Source organism: Fonsecaea multimorphosa, assembly GCF_000836435.1.
Source record: "Fonsecaea multimorphosa CBS 102226 unplaced genomic scaffold supercont1.21, whole genome shotgun sequence".
NCBI lineage: Eukaryota > Fungi > Ascomycota > Eurotiomycetes > Chaetothyriales > Herpotrichiellaceae > Fonsecaea > Fonsecaea multimorphosa.
Window position 1 is genome coordinate 152,808 of NW_015971655.1, and position 18,456 is coordinate 171,263.

The window sequence follows — 18,456 nt, forward strand, 5'->3', positions numbered from 1 at the left end:
GTGGAGCTTGAAGTGCTCGTGCCTGTCTTCCGTTGCTTCACTGTGTGATAAATTTCCTGCTGAAAGCATGCCGGAGTCATCTGGGCCTCAGCGTTGCTGATGAGGATGAGAATGACGATGCCATGGAACAGGATGGCTTGATGGCGAGGGGCAGAAACGAATTGAAAGACCACCAGACTACCAGCAGCCAGAATCTTGGTCAGGTCTAACGGCGAGCCAGCCTAGGATAAATGCTTCGAGGCATGTCCGGCTGTTATCATCGGCCTTGACTGTTGGCGCTATTTTCCTGTTTTATCTCCCTCATAAGGTACTGTAAAGTGCGTGGTTTGATCGCATGATTCACGTCGGTAAGGAGATCGCGTTGCTTGATATGAGGATTCGTTGTGACACTCTTATATATTTGACCGCGCTGTTCTTCTGTGAGTTTTCGTGGGGCACCTGAACGAGGTTTAGAAATGTTGTTGATCCGGTCCTTTTCGCGTTGGCACGTTGTTTGGACTGTAGATCGCTTTAAGCCATGTTTATCTGCGATGAACTTATATGAATAGCCTAGACCGCGGAGTTCACAGATCCTAGAGCGTAGTTGAGGGTCGAGTTCGCTGCCACGAGGCATCGTGAAATGTGGTGGTTGATAGAACAGTACCTGGGTAGGTGGAACAGTAACCCTCGTAGTGCTGTTGGAGTCGCTAAATAATATTGTTTACACGAACACTACTGTTCCTCCTAATGAGGACTAGTCTATGTTTGCATCACGTGGGGTGGGCGGACTTTTTGCACTAATAGTCCGAGTCGGAATCGGAGAATGTTTTCATGCGGGGGAGGCACTGGCCAATCGTCGCCGACTGCCTGGTGGCAAATGCTTGGGCCTCCAACTTCAACCATCCAGACTCGAACTTCGTTTCAACTTCCTCTCCATCACTGTCAACAAGTCTGCCTCCGCCTGGTGGGTAAACATCATGGCGTCGTCGGGAGGACACCTCTTGGTCACCAAGGCCATGAGGCTGGTCAAATTCGCCGCCGCGAAGACGGGGAGGTTTATACGTGACAAGATCCCGCAGGCAACCAAGCCACTCGAGGCCGAAGTCCAGCCTGCCTACGCCCGCGTCTCTCAGCGTCAACAACCTGTCAATCGCCTCGCTCAGATCCGGCAGACCCAGAGCCGCTGGTATAGCACGAACTTGCACCGTCTCACCAATACCAGACACTACTCTTCCCGGACTGGTCCAAACGCCCGTCCGAGTCGTGCGTCCTATCCTTCCTCACGCACTGCGGCGGCTGTAGGACGATTGACCGGCCGTGCCCCGTTCGCATCTACCCTTCGACCAAACCTTACGGGGGGCACTTTGTGCCGTCATGCAGGTGGCTATGGATTAGGAGGTGGTCGAGTCGGTGGAGCCAGATACTTTTCTCATTCCCCTGCAGCGCAAGCACAGGTGGTGACCAACGTTTCCCAGGCCGTACGCGCCTTCTGGCTCTCGGGGCAAAAAGCCCGTTTCGACGGAGCCAATCCACGAACAGGCGAGAAGCGGTTCCGTGCTGTTTCCAGCCTTCAAGAAGATGCCAGACATACCATGGACATGTCATCAAAGACTGCACCCGGGTCCTTCATTGACTTCAAGGTCTCCCCTACTATTACCGCCATTGGCCCCTTGGCCAGTGTCCCTCGTTCTCCCTCCACTGCATCCTGCGATTACGAGGCCCAACAAGACACCCTGAACAACACCACGCTCATGTCCAACCTGTCAATCGATTTCGCCCGCGCGCTGAAAGACCTTGCCGCCGTCATGAACGATCTCAAGCACTTGGCAACACTGGGTGACCTTCCCATCGCTCTGCACAATAGCACGACCCTCCGTGTCCGCTTTCCTGGCTGCGATGCAGATACAGTCGAGGCCCTTTGCCGGGAACTCAACATCAAGCGCGGCATGGTCGGTCAAGACGAGGAATTTGATGCGCGGAACGGCACGGAAATGGCCCTGCTGTTTCCCTTTGCGCCCAGCAAGACAGCCAGTGAAGCCGGCTTCATGAATTCTAACGACGGTGGCTACGGCATGGGCAGACCGATCAAGCGCATCAAAAAAGACCGCGTCGAGTGGCAGGAGATGCTTACCCCGCCTCAACACCACTCTGCTGGCTTCTCGCACGTTTCGGTCACGAGCAGCAAGTCGCCCGCCGACGCCTTTGAGATGATCATCGACGAAGCAATGGGCGAAAATCCTTGGATGTCGCGCAGCCCGTCGGGATACTCGAGTCTGCACGAGAGTGACGAAATGCTAGAAGCCGAGGAAGACGACGTCGCCAACATGTACTTCTTCCGGCCGCGAATCCATTCTGCCGGGAGAGACAGATACTATCCCGAGCACTCGGTCGATGATGGGAATGGGAATGGCAACGGATACGAGGGGCTGCAAGGGATTTATAGGTTCATCGAGGAGTGTGACCGGGCGCGGTCCTGATGCGACTTGGACACACAGAGAGAGAGAGAGAGAGTTCTGTTACCCTCAGAATGCACTACCTCGGCCCGTTGTTTGGTTGTTTTCTTTTGTCCAACTCGGTGGGACATCCACCTGGTCACGACGCACTGGTTCGGTGTGAGAGTCCCCCCGGGATCAGCACTCTTTGATAGTTGCGTGGTTTGCGGAACGAGCTACATCTACAGAGCCCCAGAATGAAAACTCTATTCTCTTTGTATTTCAATACGTGTATCATTGTCGTGCATTCATCCCATATCTAGGTAATTAATGAGGGTGCGTTCATATAGCTGATACCGAAAGGCAATCGCCGAGCAGGCCGTGTACTTCGCCGACAAACTCCTCGCTCGTGCTGTATTAGGACTTCCCGCTTGTCCCACCGTTATTCTGGCCTGCTAAACTATTCGGTGTGTGCCTGGGCTCTTCTCACCGGAGAGACTTCGTCTTGGGCTTCTCCCACGGAGTGCAGACCTCGGACCTTGAGCAAGGTTGCCACTTCACGAAGCATTACCGTCAAGCACTTCCCCATCGGCATCTTCATATCCTCTCCGCAACCTGTGCTTGAGTTGTTGGTTCTCTTTCATGACGTCTTCCCTCTCGCGCTCCAGGTCGTCAATCTTCTCTTGGAGCTCTGCGATCTGATCCTCTGCGCCCGAGGAGAATTCCTCGATTATTTTGAAGACTCGCCAGAGCCGCAGGACGACGACGAGGGAGCCGGCTTCTTCCAATGGGCCGCGGAGGAGAACGTCGATTATGAAGGCGGCGATGATGACGAGGGCATCAAAGATGTGGAAGGAGCTGTTGAAGTACCTGTACAGGAGCATTGAGATTAATACTTGAAGAGCAAGAAGACTGGAATAGGTGTCGAAAGGGGAAGCTTTACCTAAACCCAAATGCAAAAACACTGCCGAGCAATTCGGCCATGAACAGACACGAGAAGACCAGACTCGCATAATCAAGCACGGCGTCGGCCAGTTCCCAAGCCTTGAGGTTGAAGCCCTTCTCCCCAGCATGTTCACACATGTGCAGACTGATGAGGAAATCGGCGAAGATACAGCATATATCGGCCGAGACCAGAAGGATGACGAAGTAGTGACCCCATTTAGACGAGAACCAGTGTTGCAGCGAGTGTCGAAGCTTCCATACCACACTGTCCTCGCCGTGGATCTTAACAATGTGGCAGGCTATGAAGTCCTGTGATTCATGGAGAGCGGAGATGAGTTGGCGGTCGGAGGGGAGGAGGGGCGTGTATTCAGATGTGTTGCTCGTGGCTTGGACGGGCGACTGGCCGGTTTCGGGGTCGGCCATGGTGGGATTGATGCAGGTTGAGACTGCCAGTGAGGTTTTCGGGGTTGTGCTTATGCGACTATTCAGGCCATGGTGCTCAGTGGTCTCATCACAAGGCACAAATCTTTGCGCTGGGACAGGGGCGAGGGACCGGTAGACTGACCGCCAGACAGTTGAGATGATCTAGTTGGGTTTCTGGGCAAAGCTGGACAGGAATTGTAGGGATAAAAGCATAGGAGGGAACCGTAGCTTTCAGAATCTCTGGCCGATGGTTGCGATAGAGCGCACAGAGCTGCGGCTGAGATACTGAAGGTTGATCAATAGGTACCTAGGTAGGACCTACAGTAGCTCGCTAGGTAACTCGTGGATAGTAACTCGTGGCAGTAACTCTCAAGGGCCTTCGATTGCGGCAATCGAAGATGATTCGACGATTCGATGACGTAGGGGCTCCTCTGACGCGTCCACCCACGACTCGCACCGGAAGGGGAAGGAGCATTCCCGGAAAAAGGATGTTCCTCTCCGACGGCTATTCTTCCATTTCGCACGAACACCTTGTGCACCTTCATCTTCCTGAACCCAGAGGAAGTAGAAGTGAGGGAAACATTGCACGCGTCTGATGGGTCCTGCTGCATTACCAATATCACGAGAATGTGGTTGCTGAACTCGTTCTCGACACACCCAGAACGATACCTCTATCTGTCAGGTCGGTCTGGATACCTTGATGATGCTGAAATCTGAAGATCCCATTGAGGCCATATCCGAAAACTCACTCTTTCCGAGACCATCGGCCAGGTCAACTGGGCCTGCTGTGATTCTGCTGGGAAAGATGTCTGACTGGAAGTGAGCCACCAAACCTTTTCACCTCTGACCAACTGTGGCACCCTTCATCTTCAACGTTGATTGTTGAATTTGCTCTGCTTTGCTATGGCATTCCATGTCTCTGCCGTCAACCTCGATCCCAGAACTCCCAGGTTCATGTGGCCGGTCTGTGTCCTGGGAATACATATGTTCCCCAAGTCAAATCTTATTCAGAAGAGGCTCCGCGCTTCGGAACATCTCAGCCCGAGAGATGTGTTGATGTGTTTTCCTGAACAAACCCGCACTTCAAGTTCTCCAACAAAACAGTCTCCCGTCTCCAACTCCTTTTCCACTACTGTCGGTTTTACCCTCGGAGCACGCGGGGGCCAGTCCGTGGGAAGGCCCTCGTGGAGGGACTTAGTGATTGACGGAATAGTATTTACAGGACTACAGGTTCCCCGGCAGAGTGGCATAATGTTCTCAAGCGAGTTGATTTAGAGTTCCCCCACGGTAGGAAAAAAACAAGCAAAGCAACGCAAAGAAAAGACACCAGAATAGCAAGCCATGGCAAAGATCTTTCCGAACAATCTATATCGCCTTCGGCAGGAAGGTTCACTGTGCAAGGTATGTTTAAGCGTACCTCCTCTCTATCATTCGACCTCGCACCATCTCTTTCTCCCCCTTGTGTTGCCCATCTCCCACAGAACAAACACATCGAAGGCCCCTTCCCCCCTTCAATCCCTCTTTTGGAGACAAGAAAGTCATCATAACGTGATCCATCTGCACACAGCTTTTCGGGATCAAACTCACGCCGTCGGCTGCGGTCGTGCAAATGGCCGCAGCCGCTGGCTTCGACGCGCTATTCATCGACCTCGAGCATTCGGCCTTGTCCGTCAACGATGCCAGCCAACTTTGCACGATAGGTCTGTTAGCTGGGACAACGCCGTTTGTCAGAGTGCCGTACCAGTGCGGCGACGGGCTCGTCCAGAGAGTCCTGGATGGAGGAGCTATGGGGGTCATTTTCCCGCATGTGAGCACGAGGGGTACGTATGCAATTGCTTGCTAGTTTGCGACGGCCATTTTGAACCACCCACGCATGCGTGCGCCGCGCGTACTCACAATTGGCCCCCCGTATCGGTCGATGCCAGGAGACAAGTTTCCTCTTGGGGCTCCGGCCTTTCTTTTGTCTTCATACTCTCATTTTGATAGAGACATCACAAGCGAGAAGGAGAGGAGAGAAAACTGACGGTATTTTTGCGATCCAATGTATAGGTGAGGCCGAATCTGCCGTCTCCATCTCAAAGTACCCACCCGCCGGGAAACGGTCTTCGACCGGGCAACTCCCCCAATTCGGATACGCTGCCCAGCCTCACTCCATCATGATACCAGAATGCAACAACGTGGGCTCGACCGTCATCGTCATGATCGAAACCCAGGAGGCTCTGCAGAACCTCGACGCCATCGCCTCCGTCCCGGGCGTCGATGTGCTCCTCGTCGGGTCGAACGACTTGACCGTCGAGCTCGGCATTCCCGCGCAGTTTGACAGTCCAGTGTACAAGGAGGCGATGGAAAAGGTGAGCCAAGCGTGCAAGAAGCATGGCAAGATCATGGGTTTGGGGGGCGTTTATGACAACCCCACCATCCAGGGCTGGGCCGTGCATGAGTTGGGCGTGGGCTTCATCCTGGGCGGGCAGGATTCGAGTTTCATTGCAAAAGGGGCAAAGGCCTGTGTTGAGGCGTTGGTTAAAGTGGAGGGAAACCAGAATTGAGGATTCAATAGTGTCATCCTCGAGGGCAAAGCCGTAGAACCCGGTTGCCTGAGGCCGGAAATGGAGGTAGAATATCATACAACAGAACCGTAGCGAAGCGTGTCTGGTTGTACATCCGCTCATCGCCGACTCCTTCCCAGTGCGATCCGTCCCGTATGAGCATCGCGGTAGACTGGGCTGGGACATAATCATGGCTGGTTGAATTGACATCTCCATAAGGGTGGGATTGCTATTCCCAACCAATATTGCACAACAGATGGGCATCTCGCGGCGGCTGCAGCCTCGTGGGACTAATGGACGTCCAAATCGAAGAACCACACAATCGGAAGGGGGCATCTTCATCAACTGCACAGCATAACATTTTCGAGACGTGAGATACTGAGAATGACGTTGGTATTGCATTGCCCAGAGGAGTGTCTCGCCGTCTGAGCTCATGCTTTGGACTTCCTTCGAGACTCCTTATCACAACCGGAGACTGATAGTGCGGAAAGAAGCAGTCAAGTGAACATCACAAATTTGTACGATGTTAGCCAATTCGGCAATGGTGCGATGTCCCTACGCTGCATGAAAGCTTAACGCCGTGGCTTATCTTTCTGATGATGCCCTCGGGCAGCCGATTCAGGCCGTTTTCTCAAAGTCAGACAATTTGGCAATAACCTGTGTGCGATTTCGTGTTGACTTGGCTGGATACCTTCTTGTCGATTGTGGAAAGACATTACTGTGGCCGCCACGGAGCTTTAGATTGCTCTGAACATCAATTGAGTTGGACGTGTGAGGAGATATTCGCCTGAACCTCGACTTGTATAGTTCAAGGTGCTGAAGAATCTGGTTCCGCGCCTCGTGCAGGGATTGCACCTTTAGATCGGACTGCTTGCACTGTGGTGCGAGGATACGCCATGAGCATCAATGTGCTGCCGTGGATATAGTCGCGGGCCCGTGGCCACATCCGAGATGACACCAAACCTGTGCAATTGTCGCACGACATTGAAGAGCTCCAGATCCGAGCCTGGCCGCCCAACGAGACTGATCGATACGGGAAGATATTCAATCTCAGAGGTAATCTTTGACAAATACGGAACCTCTGCAATAGGGATCGTGTAGTCTGGACACCCTACCAAATACCCGAAAGAATAGATGCTGAAAGTATCATTGAAGAGTTCAGTTCGGTCGGGCACGTCGTCGCGGTAGTCTGGGTGACCACGGGATTGCGGGAATACCAACAAAGTGATGGCTTCCTGGTCGTAGGAACCGAAAACAGTGGTTTCGACCCAAAGTTTGAACGCCTGCATCGCCTCCAGGGCGTCGATGATTCTCTCTGTGGACAAGTTGCGTCCATGTTCGAGACGGCGCTGGACCAGATCCGACACTTTTGGAGGCCCTCCGTTGTTGTTGGCCCGGTATTTGTCTAAGAATTGATCGATGCCTCCTGCAAGCGCCGACGCTGTCGTGATAGATGAGTAGATGTGTCCCACAGCTTCATCAAGCGACCTTGGCTGTCCAATCGGTGGTGTGGCTCTCCACAGCTCATCGATGTCAAAAAACACCCTCTCACAGTCAAGATGAGATGCGAGTCTGGTGAGCATTGTCTCGATTTGTTTCTCAGCTAGGGACCAGTGTTTCGCGTCGACTGTGGGATGGGGAAGCCACTTTTGCTGGTCATGATGATAATTCCCTCCATTGTTGGATGGCGCTGGTCTTGTTGGGCAGAGCAAGTTATACTTGCGACTCTCTGGAGGAAACCTCGACGAGGGCTGAGCCCTGGAAATGAGATAAGAGCCGACGCGAGTGAAAACATCGATATTCCTGGCAAAGATTCCAACCGTGTTGAACAAGTCCGTTGCTCCGAGGACTCCCTCAAGGCTTATCAGTCCATGCGAAGGTCGTTGCCCAAATACTCCGTTCACCCCGGCCGGATGTCTTATCGACCCGCCAGTATCTGTTCCAATTGTGAAGTCCAACCAGTCGTAAGCTGCGGCTGCTACGGCACTGCCAGTACTGGAAGACGAGGGTTTTTGGAGGCCGTCACCCCTCGGGTTGAAAGGACAGACATCGTCAGTCCATTCGCAGGGGTCAATCCCCTCGGCGAACTCGGTCGTCTTGAGCTTTCCGACCAGAACAGCGCCAGCTTCGAGTAGTGATTTGATAATCGGCGCAGTGGCTTTCTCTGGAGGATAGGTGTCATGCCAGGCTTTGTTGCCAAAGGCAGTCTTCAGTCCTCTGATGGCGATTGTATCCTTGACGGCGAATCTCAAGCCCGCTAAAGGTCTACCATCGTGATTGCGAGACAGCTTTGAGGGCAATGGGACACCGATCTGTGACTTGAGGTTTGTTAGATCAGGCCACGCTGTCTGGGTCATCCTCCTCACTGGAAAAATTCGCCATGTTGACGTTGAACCTGGCTGCCGCAAGATCCCGGTCACAAACGCATGATGAGAGTCTGTTGCCAGTTTATAGACGCGAAAGACTTTACCTGACGCTCTTGAGACGACGTACGGCCCATTATTCAGTTCGACTTGGGAGTTCCAGACAGAAAGGATCCGCCGTTTTCTGACGTTACATTCCGTGCCGGACGGGCGCAGCAAGAGAATCACTAAATATGCAAGAATATTAGCCAGACGAAAGCGCGTGCATAGAATGATATGTAGCGGTACTTCTCACAGGAGAGGAAACTCTTGCTCCAGATGTCATCTGCGGTGCTGAAGTTGGAGGATACTGAAGCAAGGTGATCTGGGGTGAAGCTTGACTCGTTCCATTCGATGGCAGTTGCGGGAATGAGCTCTTGCTCAAATCGAGTGAGTCTGGGAACCAAGGAGGGCGGTAAACGGCTGCAATCCGAGTCCAAGGCGACATAGTACTTATCCTGACCGATTGTGATGAAGGGAGAGATGGCCTCTGCCATTGCAGACAAAGCAACAGCAAGAGCAAGAGCACGAAGTCAGGGCTACGTCAACCACGCATTTTCGGCGTGACCAGAGTAGACTTCCCACAACAAAGACATTGCCGGAAGCAGCTTACCTCTTTATATGAAACCATCGTCAAAGCCTGTGTCCACATACAAGGAGGGAGTGACAGTGCTTGTGGTGGTGCTAAGTGAAGTTGGCGCCGAGTTACTTCAGATAAGCTCGACATTGGCACCGATAAACATCACTACATGGAGATAAGTATGTCGAAGTTACTAACACAAATGCCGCTATCGAGGACGCGCAGGACGTTCTCTGTCTCGTGCTCTGGTCATTCAGAAGCCTTAAGGGTTGAGCGATGTACAATAGAATCCTTTAATATCTCACGAGGCAAAGCAGGGGTATAAGCCCAACACTTTTCAATCATCGTCCTCTCGCTGCGATGCCCCATTGCGTCCCATGCGCTCCCCTAAAGTCATATCCCCAGCCCTTTTATGGTAGCTATTGACAAAGTCTGCTCGACCACCGTGTTTGGCTGTCCTAGTTCGAGCAGCGTCGTCTCGGTCCCTCTCGGCTCTTTCCCGTTCTGCAATTCCCGCCAGTCTTTGTTCTCGTTGGTGATCGAGGTCGGCTGCATCATGTTGCATCGCAGCTAATCTTGCTGCTCGGTCTTCTTCGTTGGCATCTTCTTTCTTCTGTTCCCGACGTGGACTTCGATGCCTCGGCGGCTCAGGCCTCGAAGAAGAATGCCAGCTTTGCATTTTCCGGACGCCGTTGCTGTGCCCGTTCCTTCGAGGCGCAGAATTTGATCGGGACCGAGATCGCGGTCGTCGTCTCTCTTCAGGTGAATATGAACGTCTTCTCCAATAAGGGGAGCGGGACCGTGATCTCGCGGACCTCCGTGGAGGAGATCTCGAGCGGGATCGAGACTCAGAAGGAGTGTATGATCTGCGGCGCCGGTGTCTACTTCTTGCATGCCTGTCCTCATAGTCGTCTCGATATGAACGAGACTTTTCGGGTTTGTCAGTATCATCGCGATGACTGTGGCGACGGTGATGATGGTGATGTTTTCTCCTTTTGCGATCCCGTTCCCGATCGTCATCCTCCCTGCCGGCCGCCTTCAGCAGCAGCCTCCGCTTGACCGGGTCATTCATCATAGCTTCATAGGCAGCCTGTTCCTGCTTCTTGATCGCCAGCATAGGGTCTTCCCTGATCTTTGCTGCCGTATCTCTCGCCGTGTTTGCATTCTGCACCGCGATGAACGAATCCTCCTTTGCGGATTTTTCCAGTTTCTGGTTCTCGGTGCCCTTGAGCAACCCATCTATCCGCCTCTTACCCAGCAAGTAGCCTTCCATCTCCTCGCTAGTGCCGGCCTGGCCGCTCGAGGGTCCATTGTACATCCAGTCCACACGAGCATGTCTCTTCTTCCCGCCAGCGGCCTCCTGCAGTTCTTCGAGTTCTTGAATCGCCCTCTCTTCGGCGCGCTCTTTCATAATCTGATCGATCTTCTTGCGCTCCTCGAGTGCCTTTTTCTCCTCCTCCCAGACTTTCTTCTGGTTGCTCATGAGCACAGGGTGCCATGATTTTTTGAGATTTAGGTCGCCACCCATGTTGATAGCGGGCGTGCGGCGGTCCTTTCGAGACTGGAGGGAAGTTGTCGTGGGTGACGAGAGGACATGCAACCTTTCTATGAAATTTCTGGTTTGAACCAGGGAAGAGCCCGAGTTTGGGGATAGGTGCTCGTAGATGATGTTGAGGGCCAGAAATGTGAATTTGTTAGATTTGGGCGCAGGCGACACGCAGAAAACTCCGCAAATGCGAATGCGGGACAAGGCTGCACCGCAGGCTTCACTTCTCCGCAAATCGTTCAATCCAACTCTCAATCGCTGCTGAGTCGATTCCCATCTCCTGTCCTCCACAACCAGGAAATACCTCTCATAAGTCCCGATAATCTGTCTATTGACGCACCACCTACGTACCCGCGAGTAGAAAAGCCGTCCCATCTTCGAACCCCGGCACCAGTTCATCGAGATCGACGACTCGTTCCCCAGTAATCCATACACAACAAGTCCACAATGTCTGACGACGATGATTTCATGCAAGAATCTGACCCAGAGCAGTATGCTGTGTTTCGTCTTCTTCAATGATAGCACGCACCTGCGACTAACAAAAGATATCGCCAGATATGATTTTGAATACGAAGACGACGATGACGACCTGGGCGGTAATGACGCCTCGGTCGACATCGAAAACAAATACTACAATGCCAAACAACTCAAAGTCGACAACCCCTCCGAAGCAATAGACGAGTTCCTCGGCGTCCCCGCCCTGGAGGAAGGTAAAGGTGAATGGGGATTCAAGGGCCTCAAACAGGCGATCAAGTTGGAATTCGCGCTGGGCAGATACGACGACGCGGTAAAACATTACAAAGAGTTGTTGACGTACGTGAGGTCCGCGGTGACGAGGAATTACTCTGAAAAATCCATCAACAATATGCTCGACTACATTGAGAAAGTTGCCGGTCAACCTACCTCAGGCGCAGGCGCTCGCGCGAGCAAAGGTGACACGGAGACAACCACGGCGTACAAGTCCATGGAAGAGTTCTACCGCTTGACGCTTGATACTTTCCAGAGCACGAACAACGAGAGACTGGCTCTCAAGACGAATTTGAAACTGGCCAAGTTGTATCTCGATAAAAAGGACTACAATCAACTGAGCAACAAGGTTAGGGAGATCCATCAAGCGTGCCAGAAGGAAGACGGTACAGATGACCCTGGCAAGGGAACGTATTCGCTCGAGGCATACGCGCTCGAGATCCAGATGTATGCCGAGATGAAAAACAACAAGCGTCTCAAATCTCTGTACCAGAAGGCTCTCACCGTTCGGTCTGCGGTCCCTCATCCTAAGGTCCAAGGTATCATCCGAGAGTGTGGTGGGAAGATGCACATGAGCGAGGAGAACTGGAAGGAGGCGCAAAGTGACTTCTTCGAGTCATTCAAAAACTACGATGAAGCAGGGTCCATGCAGAGAATCCAAGTGTTGAAATACCTTGTTCTCACAACCATGTTGATGAAGTCGACCATCAACCCATTCGACTCACAGGAGACGAAACCATACAAGAACGATCCGCGCATTTCGGCAATGACCGACCTGGTGGACGCCTATCAGCGCGATGACATTCACCGCTACGAATCCATCTTGAAGGAGAACCAGGACTTACTCGCGGACCCGTTCATCGCCGAGAATATCGACGAAGTCAGCCGGAACATGCGTACGAAGGCCGTCTTGAAGCTGATTGCACCGTACAGCCGGTTCACCCTCCAATTTATCTCAAAGCACATCAAGATCCCCGTCAGTGAGGTCCAGGACATTCTAGCCGTCTTGATTGTGGACAAAAAGCTGCAAGCGAGGATCAATCAGGAAAACGGTACCGTCTCCGTGGAAAATGACAATGAAGGTGACACGCAACACCTGGCCCAGCTTCGCGATTGGACCTCAGCCGTGGAAAGCCTCTGGTCGGGCTTGTTCAACGAGGGCGAAGGGTTCAAGCTTGAAGATACCCAGGGTGGTGCCTCATTCTCAGGTATGAATTTCCCAATGGGCTTCGAAGCGGGTGGGCCCATTCCAAGCCGGGGCCCTGGACGCCGGGGCGGTGGACGCGGTCGGGGAGGCGGGAAGCTTGTTGCTCCAATATGAGAAGCGCATTTTGAACTGTCTCCATGACGGGGAAAGGTGTGCGGATGCGAAAGTTCAAGCCGCTGCGGCTGCGGCTGCGGACGCCTTCCGCTACACAAACCTAGCTTGTACTGAGGTGCAATTTGACATCTACAATGCTTTCGAAGGCAGCTTGCAACACTGCCTGGCTGGCGGCGAAAAAATGAACAGCAACAACATCTGGCCGAAGATCATTTTATTGCCCCCGGCGAAGGTCCGCAGCGAGTGGTCTGACCTGGTGGGTTTTGGCGAAGGTCGCAAGTCCTGCGCCCACCGCAAGCAGGAAGAGGTGCGAGGAAGGGGGAATCTGAAAGTAGAAATCGGACCTGCGGAAATCACAGCAACCGTGTGCGAGCAAGCTCCGTGCTTGGGCAATGTTGACATGGTGTGGCGAGTGGGCTGGAGCAGCAGAAAATACGAGGAAACCTTTGCTGATTGCCAGCCTAAGGGCAGCTGCAACCTCACCGAGGAAATGCTCACTGGGACGTGTGGCCGCCCATAACACGGCGCCCACAGCGGACATACGCGTGGTGCCCGTGTGATAGGCAGAGCATTTATCACCCTTTGTAAGGATGGGTTTGTTGCAGGGACCGACCTGAATTCTTCCTCGGCTGATTTCCTTTTCCTTTCCCATTTCCTTCTCCTTCTCTCTTGCTCAAGCCTCTTTTCCGAACCTCTCTCCCCCTCTTCATTGGGGGTTTTGACCGAACATGCGCGAGAGGTGTCGCCCCTGGCATGATGTACGTCAGAGAGAAGATGCTATTGGTTTCTTGGTTCTTGCGACTGCACCTCGTAGTCCGCTTGCTTCCGGAAATGGAAACGACAGACTGTTGATTGGCAGAGATCTCGATCTGATATCATTTTTTGGAAGGGCAGCGGACTACGTCGGCTTTCCGACGCCTCTACGCCAACCAGGCCAGTAGCCAGGCCCCGCGGGTGCGCCGCTAAGAAGTAGGCGCATGTTGGTGGTTGGGCTTCCTGTGAAGGGCCTATTCTTTCAGCTTGCCGCCGAGCAGTGTTGGGGCAAATAAATGACCGTCCTGTATGTCACATTCAAGGCCTGTTTATTTCCGTGTCTTATACGGAACGGTTCCAAGGTTTCTAGAAGCTAAGGAGCTAATTTATTAGCGTTTTCCTAGTAAAATAGCTCGTCGTTACCCTTCAGGAGATGGGTAATTTAGATAAATTCATACCTAACTACCTTAAGGCACCTTACTAATATAGCCCTATTTGAGAGCCTATCTACGTACTAATCTAAGCGTTTATCTACGTGCTAACTTAGCCGTTAATTTACGTACTAATTAACGCGCTAGTTAGTACACTAGTTAGCGTTATTTACGGCAATTATAACTATACCTATAGCCCTAGTAGTAATAGCGATAGAGGTACACTAATAGTAGGATTAGTAGTGCTTTATATAGAAGTTTACTAGTTAACGACCTCCTCTTCTATAAATAACGACGTAATAAGATCCTTAGCCGTAACAATCTCCTAGTTATATATATTCTCCTATTCCTCCTATTCCTACGTGATTTATCTATTACGCTATTCTATTATAGTCTATTTATTAATCTCGCGCCGTCGGAGAACTTTCTCGTTAATACGTATATAGAGAAGTATATTTACGTTCTTATTATTTAAGCGATTACGAAGCTTCGTCTATACTAGATTTATCTATAAGAACGCTCGCTTAGATAGATACTAGTTAGCGATTAAATAGAGGACTCTTTTAGCTATCGCCGAAAGAGAAGGATAAATATCGTTCTACTATAGCTAGAATTCTATAGATAATAAATCTAGTTATTAGTATTTAAGACTAGTATAAAAGCCCTCTTCTTATATTATATACTAGAGAAAGTCTATACGCGCTTAACGAGTCTATTTAGGTAGAATAAGCTTAAGTAACTCCTATATATAGAGACCCTTTTTATAAGTCTTCTATAGTAAGTTAGCGTTACTAGATATAAAATAGAATATAAGATTATAAATCCTAGATAGTTATATCCGTTTACGCTCTATAAATAGCTACTAGATTAACGGCTAATTAATACTCTCGGATAATTATTTAACTATCTTAAGTTATTACTAGATTATTATCTATCTCTACTTAACTAGGTTAATATAAGCGCGCTTATCTTATACCTTAATAATTATCTCGTTAATTAGCTATAAAACGCGCTAAAGTCGAGTAAAATCGGTCTAGAATTACGTACTATATATAATAGATTTAATATATCGCGAGGCGTTAGAACTCTATAAAGCTAAATTCTATTAAGTACTAAATTTATATAGATTAAATCTATTTAATAATAGCGCCGTAATAATATTATATTAAGAGCCCTAGTAAGTCTCTTTAGCTAGTATTAACGGCGAGATTCTATTATCTCGTTATAACTAAATCTCTTATAGTTCTACTAGTTATTTAGATATATATTTAAAGTATCTATCGATTAGGTTACCGTCCTTAATTACCTTAGTAAATTCGCGGACCTTTATATAGATATCCTTAGCTAGGAGATTAAGACTATAAGCGTTATAAAGGATTATTAATATATAAGATAGCTAATCAATCTCTTTAAGCTATATCTAAACGTTACGTATTATAATATAGATATCGGAGTAAATAGCTAAAATTCGCTTAGATTATTAGTTCGCGATAGCTAAGAACTACGAGATAAGATCTCGAGCGACTCTCTTAGTAAAGAGCTTCTCGCTATCGTACTTAAAATTACCGATATAGAATATATCTCTTAAGGTCTTAATTAAGAGATTAATTATATACTTATTATTAATATCTATAGAGTTATCGAACGTAATAGTTAGATACTTTTCTATATTAATTACTATCTTAATTTTAGCCTTAATTTCTTAATAAATCGTAGATAAAAAGGTCTCTATAATAAGTCTTCGATAAGGCGTTTTCTAGCTAGAAATAGTAAGACGAAAGAGTATATTTACGATAGGATTCTTAAAGGTTAAGAGAGATAGATTCGATTCGAATATTACGCGCGCTATAAGACGAGATATTCGATCGCTAGTTTCCTTAGAAAGCGTTATATTAAGAATTATTTATAATAGAGAGAATAATATAGAAGAGAGTATAGAACTCGATCGTCGTTAATTAGGTCGATTAAAGCGATTTTAAAGCCTTAATAGACGTTAAGATAGAATCTTCTAGAAACGCTCGTAGTTATCTTTAAGATATCTATATTAGCGCGAGATATTCGCTACTATTATAATATCGTAATACCTATACTAAATACGTTAAGATCGCTTATTTAGAAGCCTTTCTAGGTCGCGAAACTCGTTATAAATAATAAGGTCTAGTACGCGAGATATTCTATAATATCTATAAGGATAGAGAGATCGTTAAGATAGCGATTTAAGCTCCTAGAGTTACGTAGATAGATATTATAAAGTATTCGTAGATACGCTTTTAGGGGCGATTTTACGCGATAAAATAGCGTAATAATCTCGTGTTATATAAAGAAAATAAGGTTAATTAAAGTATATTTTAGCGATATAGTCCGCTATAAACTAGCTACTTTTCCTATATAAAATGCTAGATACTAGTATTTTAGTGTAGTTTAGTTATGTCTTAGTATACGGTATTGTTTCGTATACTATCGTTCAATTCGGTCTACTAACGTTTAATATTTCGGCCGATAATAAAAGTCCGGTCTTTTACCAACCCTGCCGCCGAGGGTTTCCCAGGTGGGTGCCAGGAGATCTCTGATCTTTTGCACTCTTTCGACCATGCATCCACCTGCAACGGTCAAGGACAACAATAGGCGGTGCTAGACCGTCTGGTGGCGCCCACAACCTCTGTTTCGAGCCATGACAAAGAGTCTGGAGCTAAAGATCGACCCTGACCGGTTGGACGGAGGTGAGTTCCTGAGTGGCATATGAATGACAATGCTGCTTGCCAGCCGTGCAAGGGTGCCAGGGCTTTTCCTCAGCGGATTAGATAGTCAAAGTTGACACGGCGGTGACAGGTTGGACCGACATGAAAGGCTCCATACCTTGCATTTATCCCAAGCGACAACTAGGCCTCAGGTGATTCTAAAAAGTCTGGAACTGACAATTCTGTGGGATCCGAGAACTTCTAGGAAGCGGTTGGGGGCAGTGGCTCTGATTGTCGTAGGCACCTCCAAAGCCAAGGGAAGTGACTTGTTGTGCCCTCTCTGCGCCGGCCACGTCGATGGGAGCCTCCAAGCATTCTTGAACTTGATGTTGAATATTAAATGGAAGCCGCTGTTTCCACTGGATGTCTGCTCTCCGCTTCCCGACGGCTGCTGGTAGTTGCGCAAGTGGAAATATATCGCCGCAGAGGGTCTTGGGGCTGGTCTCTGCCAACGAGGGTCGGGTATCTGGGGCTTTACCAATCGGAGGCTCGGGTAGCAGGCGTTGCATGCCGCGGGTCGGCCATCGAGTCAGAAGGACTGTCGCAAAGAGAACAGGGCTCGCAGGCTGCGCGAATGATGGGCAGGATCTAGAGCTGCAGTAGCTTGTGGTCTGATGTCGTTAGGAGATGTGGAGGGTCGACCGCAGGACTGTCTTTTGCGCAGGACTTGTCGATTTCCAGACTGGAACCTTTTGAACCTTGCACCGGATCGGCTGGGTCGTGGTTCTTGCCTGCAACCGAAGACGTAAGTGCTGATTGCGTGCCGCGGATCCCTTCCAAAGGTCGATTGTTGTCCCAAGAGGAGGACTCGGTACAGATTCTCGACTCCCAGGACCCTTGCATATCTCTTGTTTTGCGGAGAAGGCCAGCCATTGAGGGCAGAAAAGGTTTGTCTTTCCGGCAGGGGTGGATCCGCAGGCTGGGGAGGCCATGAGTTGGCTTCTGCGACAAGCCAATCAACCAGTAACCGAAAATCAATGCTGCAAAACTCATGAAGTGGCTTCGCTAGTCCACCGGCACAGATGGACTTGGTTCGGAGCGGTGACTGCCACTGACTAGGGGTCTTGCTGGGCTTGCGTGCATCAGGAGCGGGCAGGAATAGCCGTACGAGTCAACAACCGAAGATGTTCTTCTGATAGGTGGCAGAAAGATGCAGTCGGGTGTGGGCTTCTCGATACTCGATGCGTGAAGGGTTGTAAAAGTGGTCTTGGTGGCAGGCAGGTCAAGAAGTTGAGGAATTTGCCGGTGTTGGAGTGGCCAGTCCCAAGAACCTGCAGAGTAGGTACCTAAGGTAGGCTTGGTACCTAGGCAGAAACTGAGTTGGGCTCCGTGCTCGTACCTAGACGCGCCTACCTTAAGCACTCCACTCCCTACCTCCACCACCACCACCACCGCCCACTGGCACCTCGAACTTCCTCACATTCTGGTTACCCCTCAACATGAGCAAGCCCGTAGAAGGTGCACACACCCGCTGATCAAACGTTCAGCCAGTAAACTCGATTCGTCTTGCAGCTTGCGACTGCCAATTGCTCATCAGAGCCTTAGTTAGAGCTGTCCACAAACTTGTCCACAAACTTGACCCTCCTCACCTTGACCAGACCTCGTGTTTCATT

The 18,456-nt window shown here is 50.1% G+C and overlaps 6 protein-coding genes across 6 annotated transcripts; 3 read left to right on the forward strand and 3 right to left on the reverse strand.

The window, feature by feature from the left end:
• Positions 1–956: 956 nt before the first annotated feature.
• Z520_08867 (uncharacterized protein) lies at positions 957–2,456 on the forward strand (the record flags this gene model as incomplete). The annotated part of the gene is made up of 1 exon (XM_016779363.1): positions 957–2,456. One exon carries the CDS (start codon positions 957–959, stop codon positions 2,454–2,456), a length of 1,500 nt encoding a protein of 499 aa, XP_016629473.1.
• A 512-nt stretch (positions 2,457–2,968) lies between these two features.
• On the reverse strand, positions 2,969–3,779 carry Z520_08868 (uncharacterized protein; the record flags this gene model as incomplete). The annotated part of the gene is made up of 2 exons (XM_016779364.1): positions 2,969–3,281; positions 3,355–3,779. 2 exons carry the CDS (start codon positions 3,777–3,779, stop codon positions 2,969–2,971), a joined length of 738 nt encoding a protein of 245 aa, XP_016629474.1.
• A 1,609-nt stretch (positions 3,780–5,388) lies between these two features.
• On the forward strand, positions 5,389–6,325 carry Z520_08869 (uncharacterized protein; the record flags this gene model as incomplete). The annotated part of the gene is made up of 2 exons (XM_016779365.1): positions 5,389–5,599; positions 5,829–6,325. 2 exons carry the CDS (start codon positions 5,389–5,391, stop codon positions 6,323–6,325), a joined length of 708 nt encoding a protein of 235 aa, XP_016629475.1.
• An 857-nt stretch (positions 6,326–7,182) lies between these two features.
• Positions 7,183–9,224, reverse strand: Z520_08870 (uncharacterized protein; the record flags this gene model as incomplete). Its single annotated transcript, XM_016779366.1, has 3 exons — positions 7,183–8,637; positions 8,692–8,915; positions 8,984–9,224. The coding sequence occupies 3 exons, from the start codon at positions 9,222–9,224 to the stop codon at positions 7,183–7,185; spliced, it is 1,920 nt and encodes a 639-aa protein (XP_016629476.1).
• A 420-nt stretch (positions 9,225–9,644) lies between these two features.
• Z520_08871 (uncharacterized protein) lies at positions 9,645–10,835 on the reverse strand (the record flags this gene model as incomplete). The annotated part of the gene is made up of 1 exon (XM_016779367.1): positions 9,645–10,835. The coding sequence occupies one exon, from the start codon at positions 10,833–10,835 to the stop codon at positions 9,645–9,647; it is 1,191 nt and encodes a 396-aa protein (XP_016629477.1).
• Positions 10,836–11,300: 465 nt separating this feature from the next.
• Z520_08872 (uncharacterized protein) lies at positions 11,301–12,921 on the forward strand (the record flags this gene model as incomplete). The annotated part of the gene is made up of 2 exons (XM_016779368.1): positions 11,301–11,344; positions 11,409–12,921. 2 exons carry the CDS (start codon positions 11,301–11,303, stop codon positions 12,919–12,921), a joined length of 1,557 nt encoding a protein of 518 aa, XP_016629478.1.
• Positions 12,922–18,456: the final 5,535 nt, after the last annotated feature.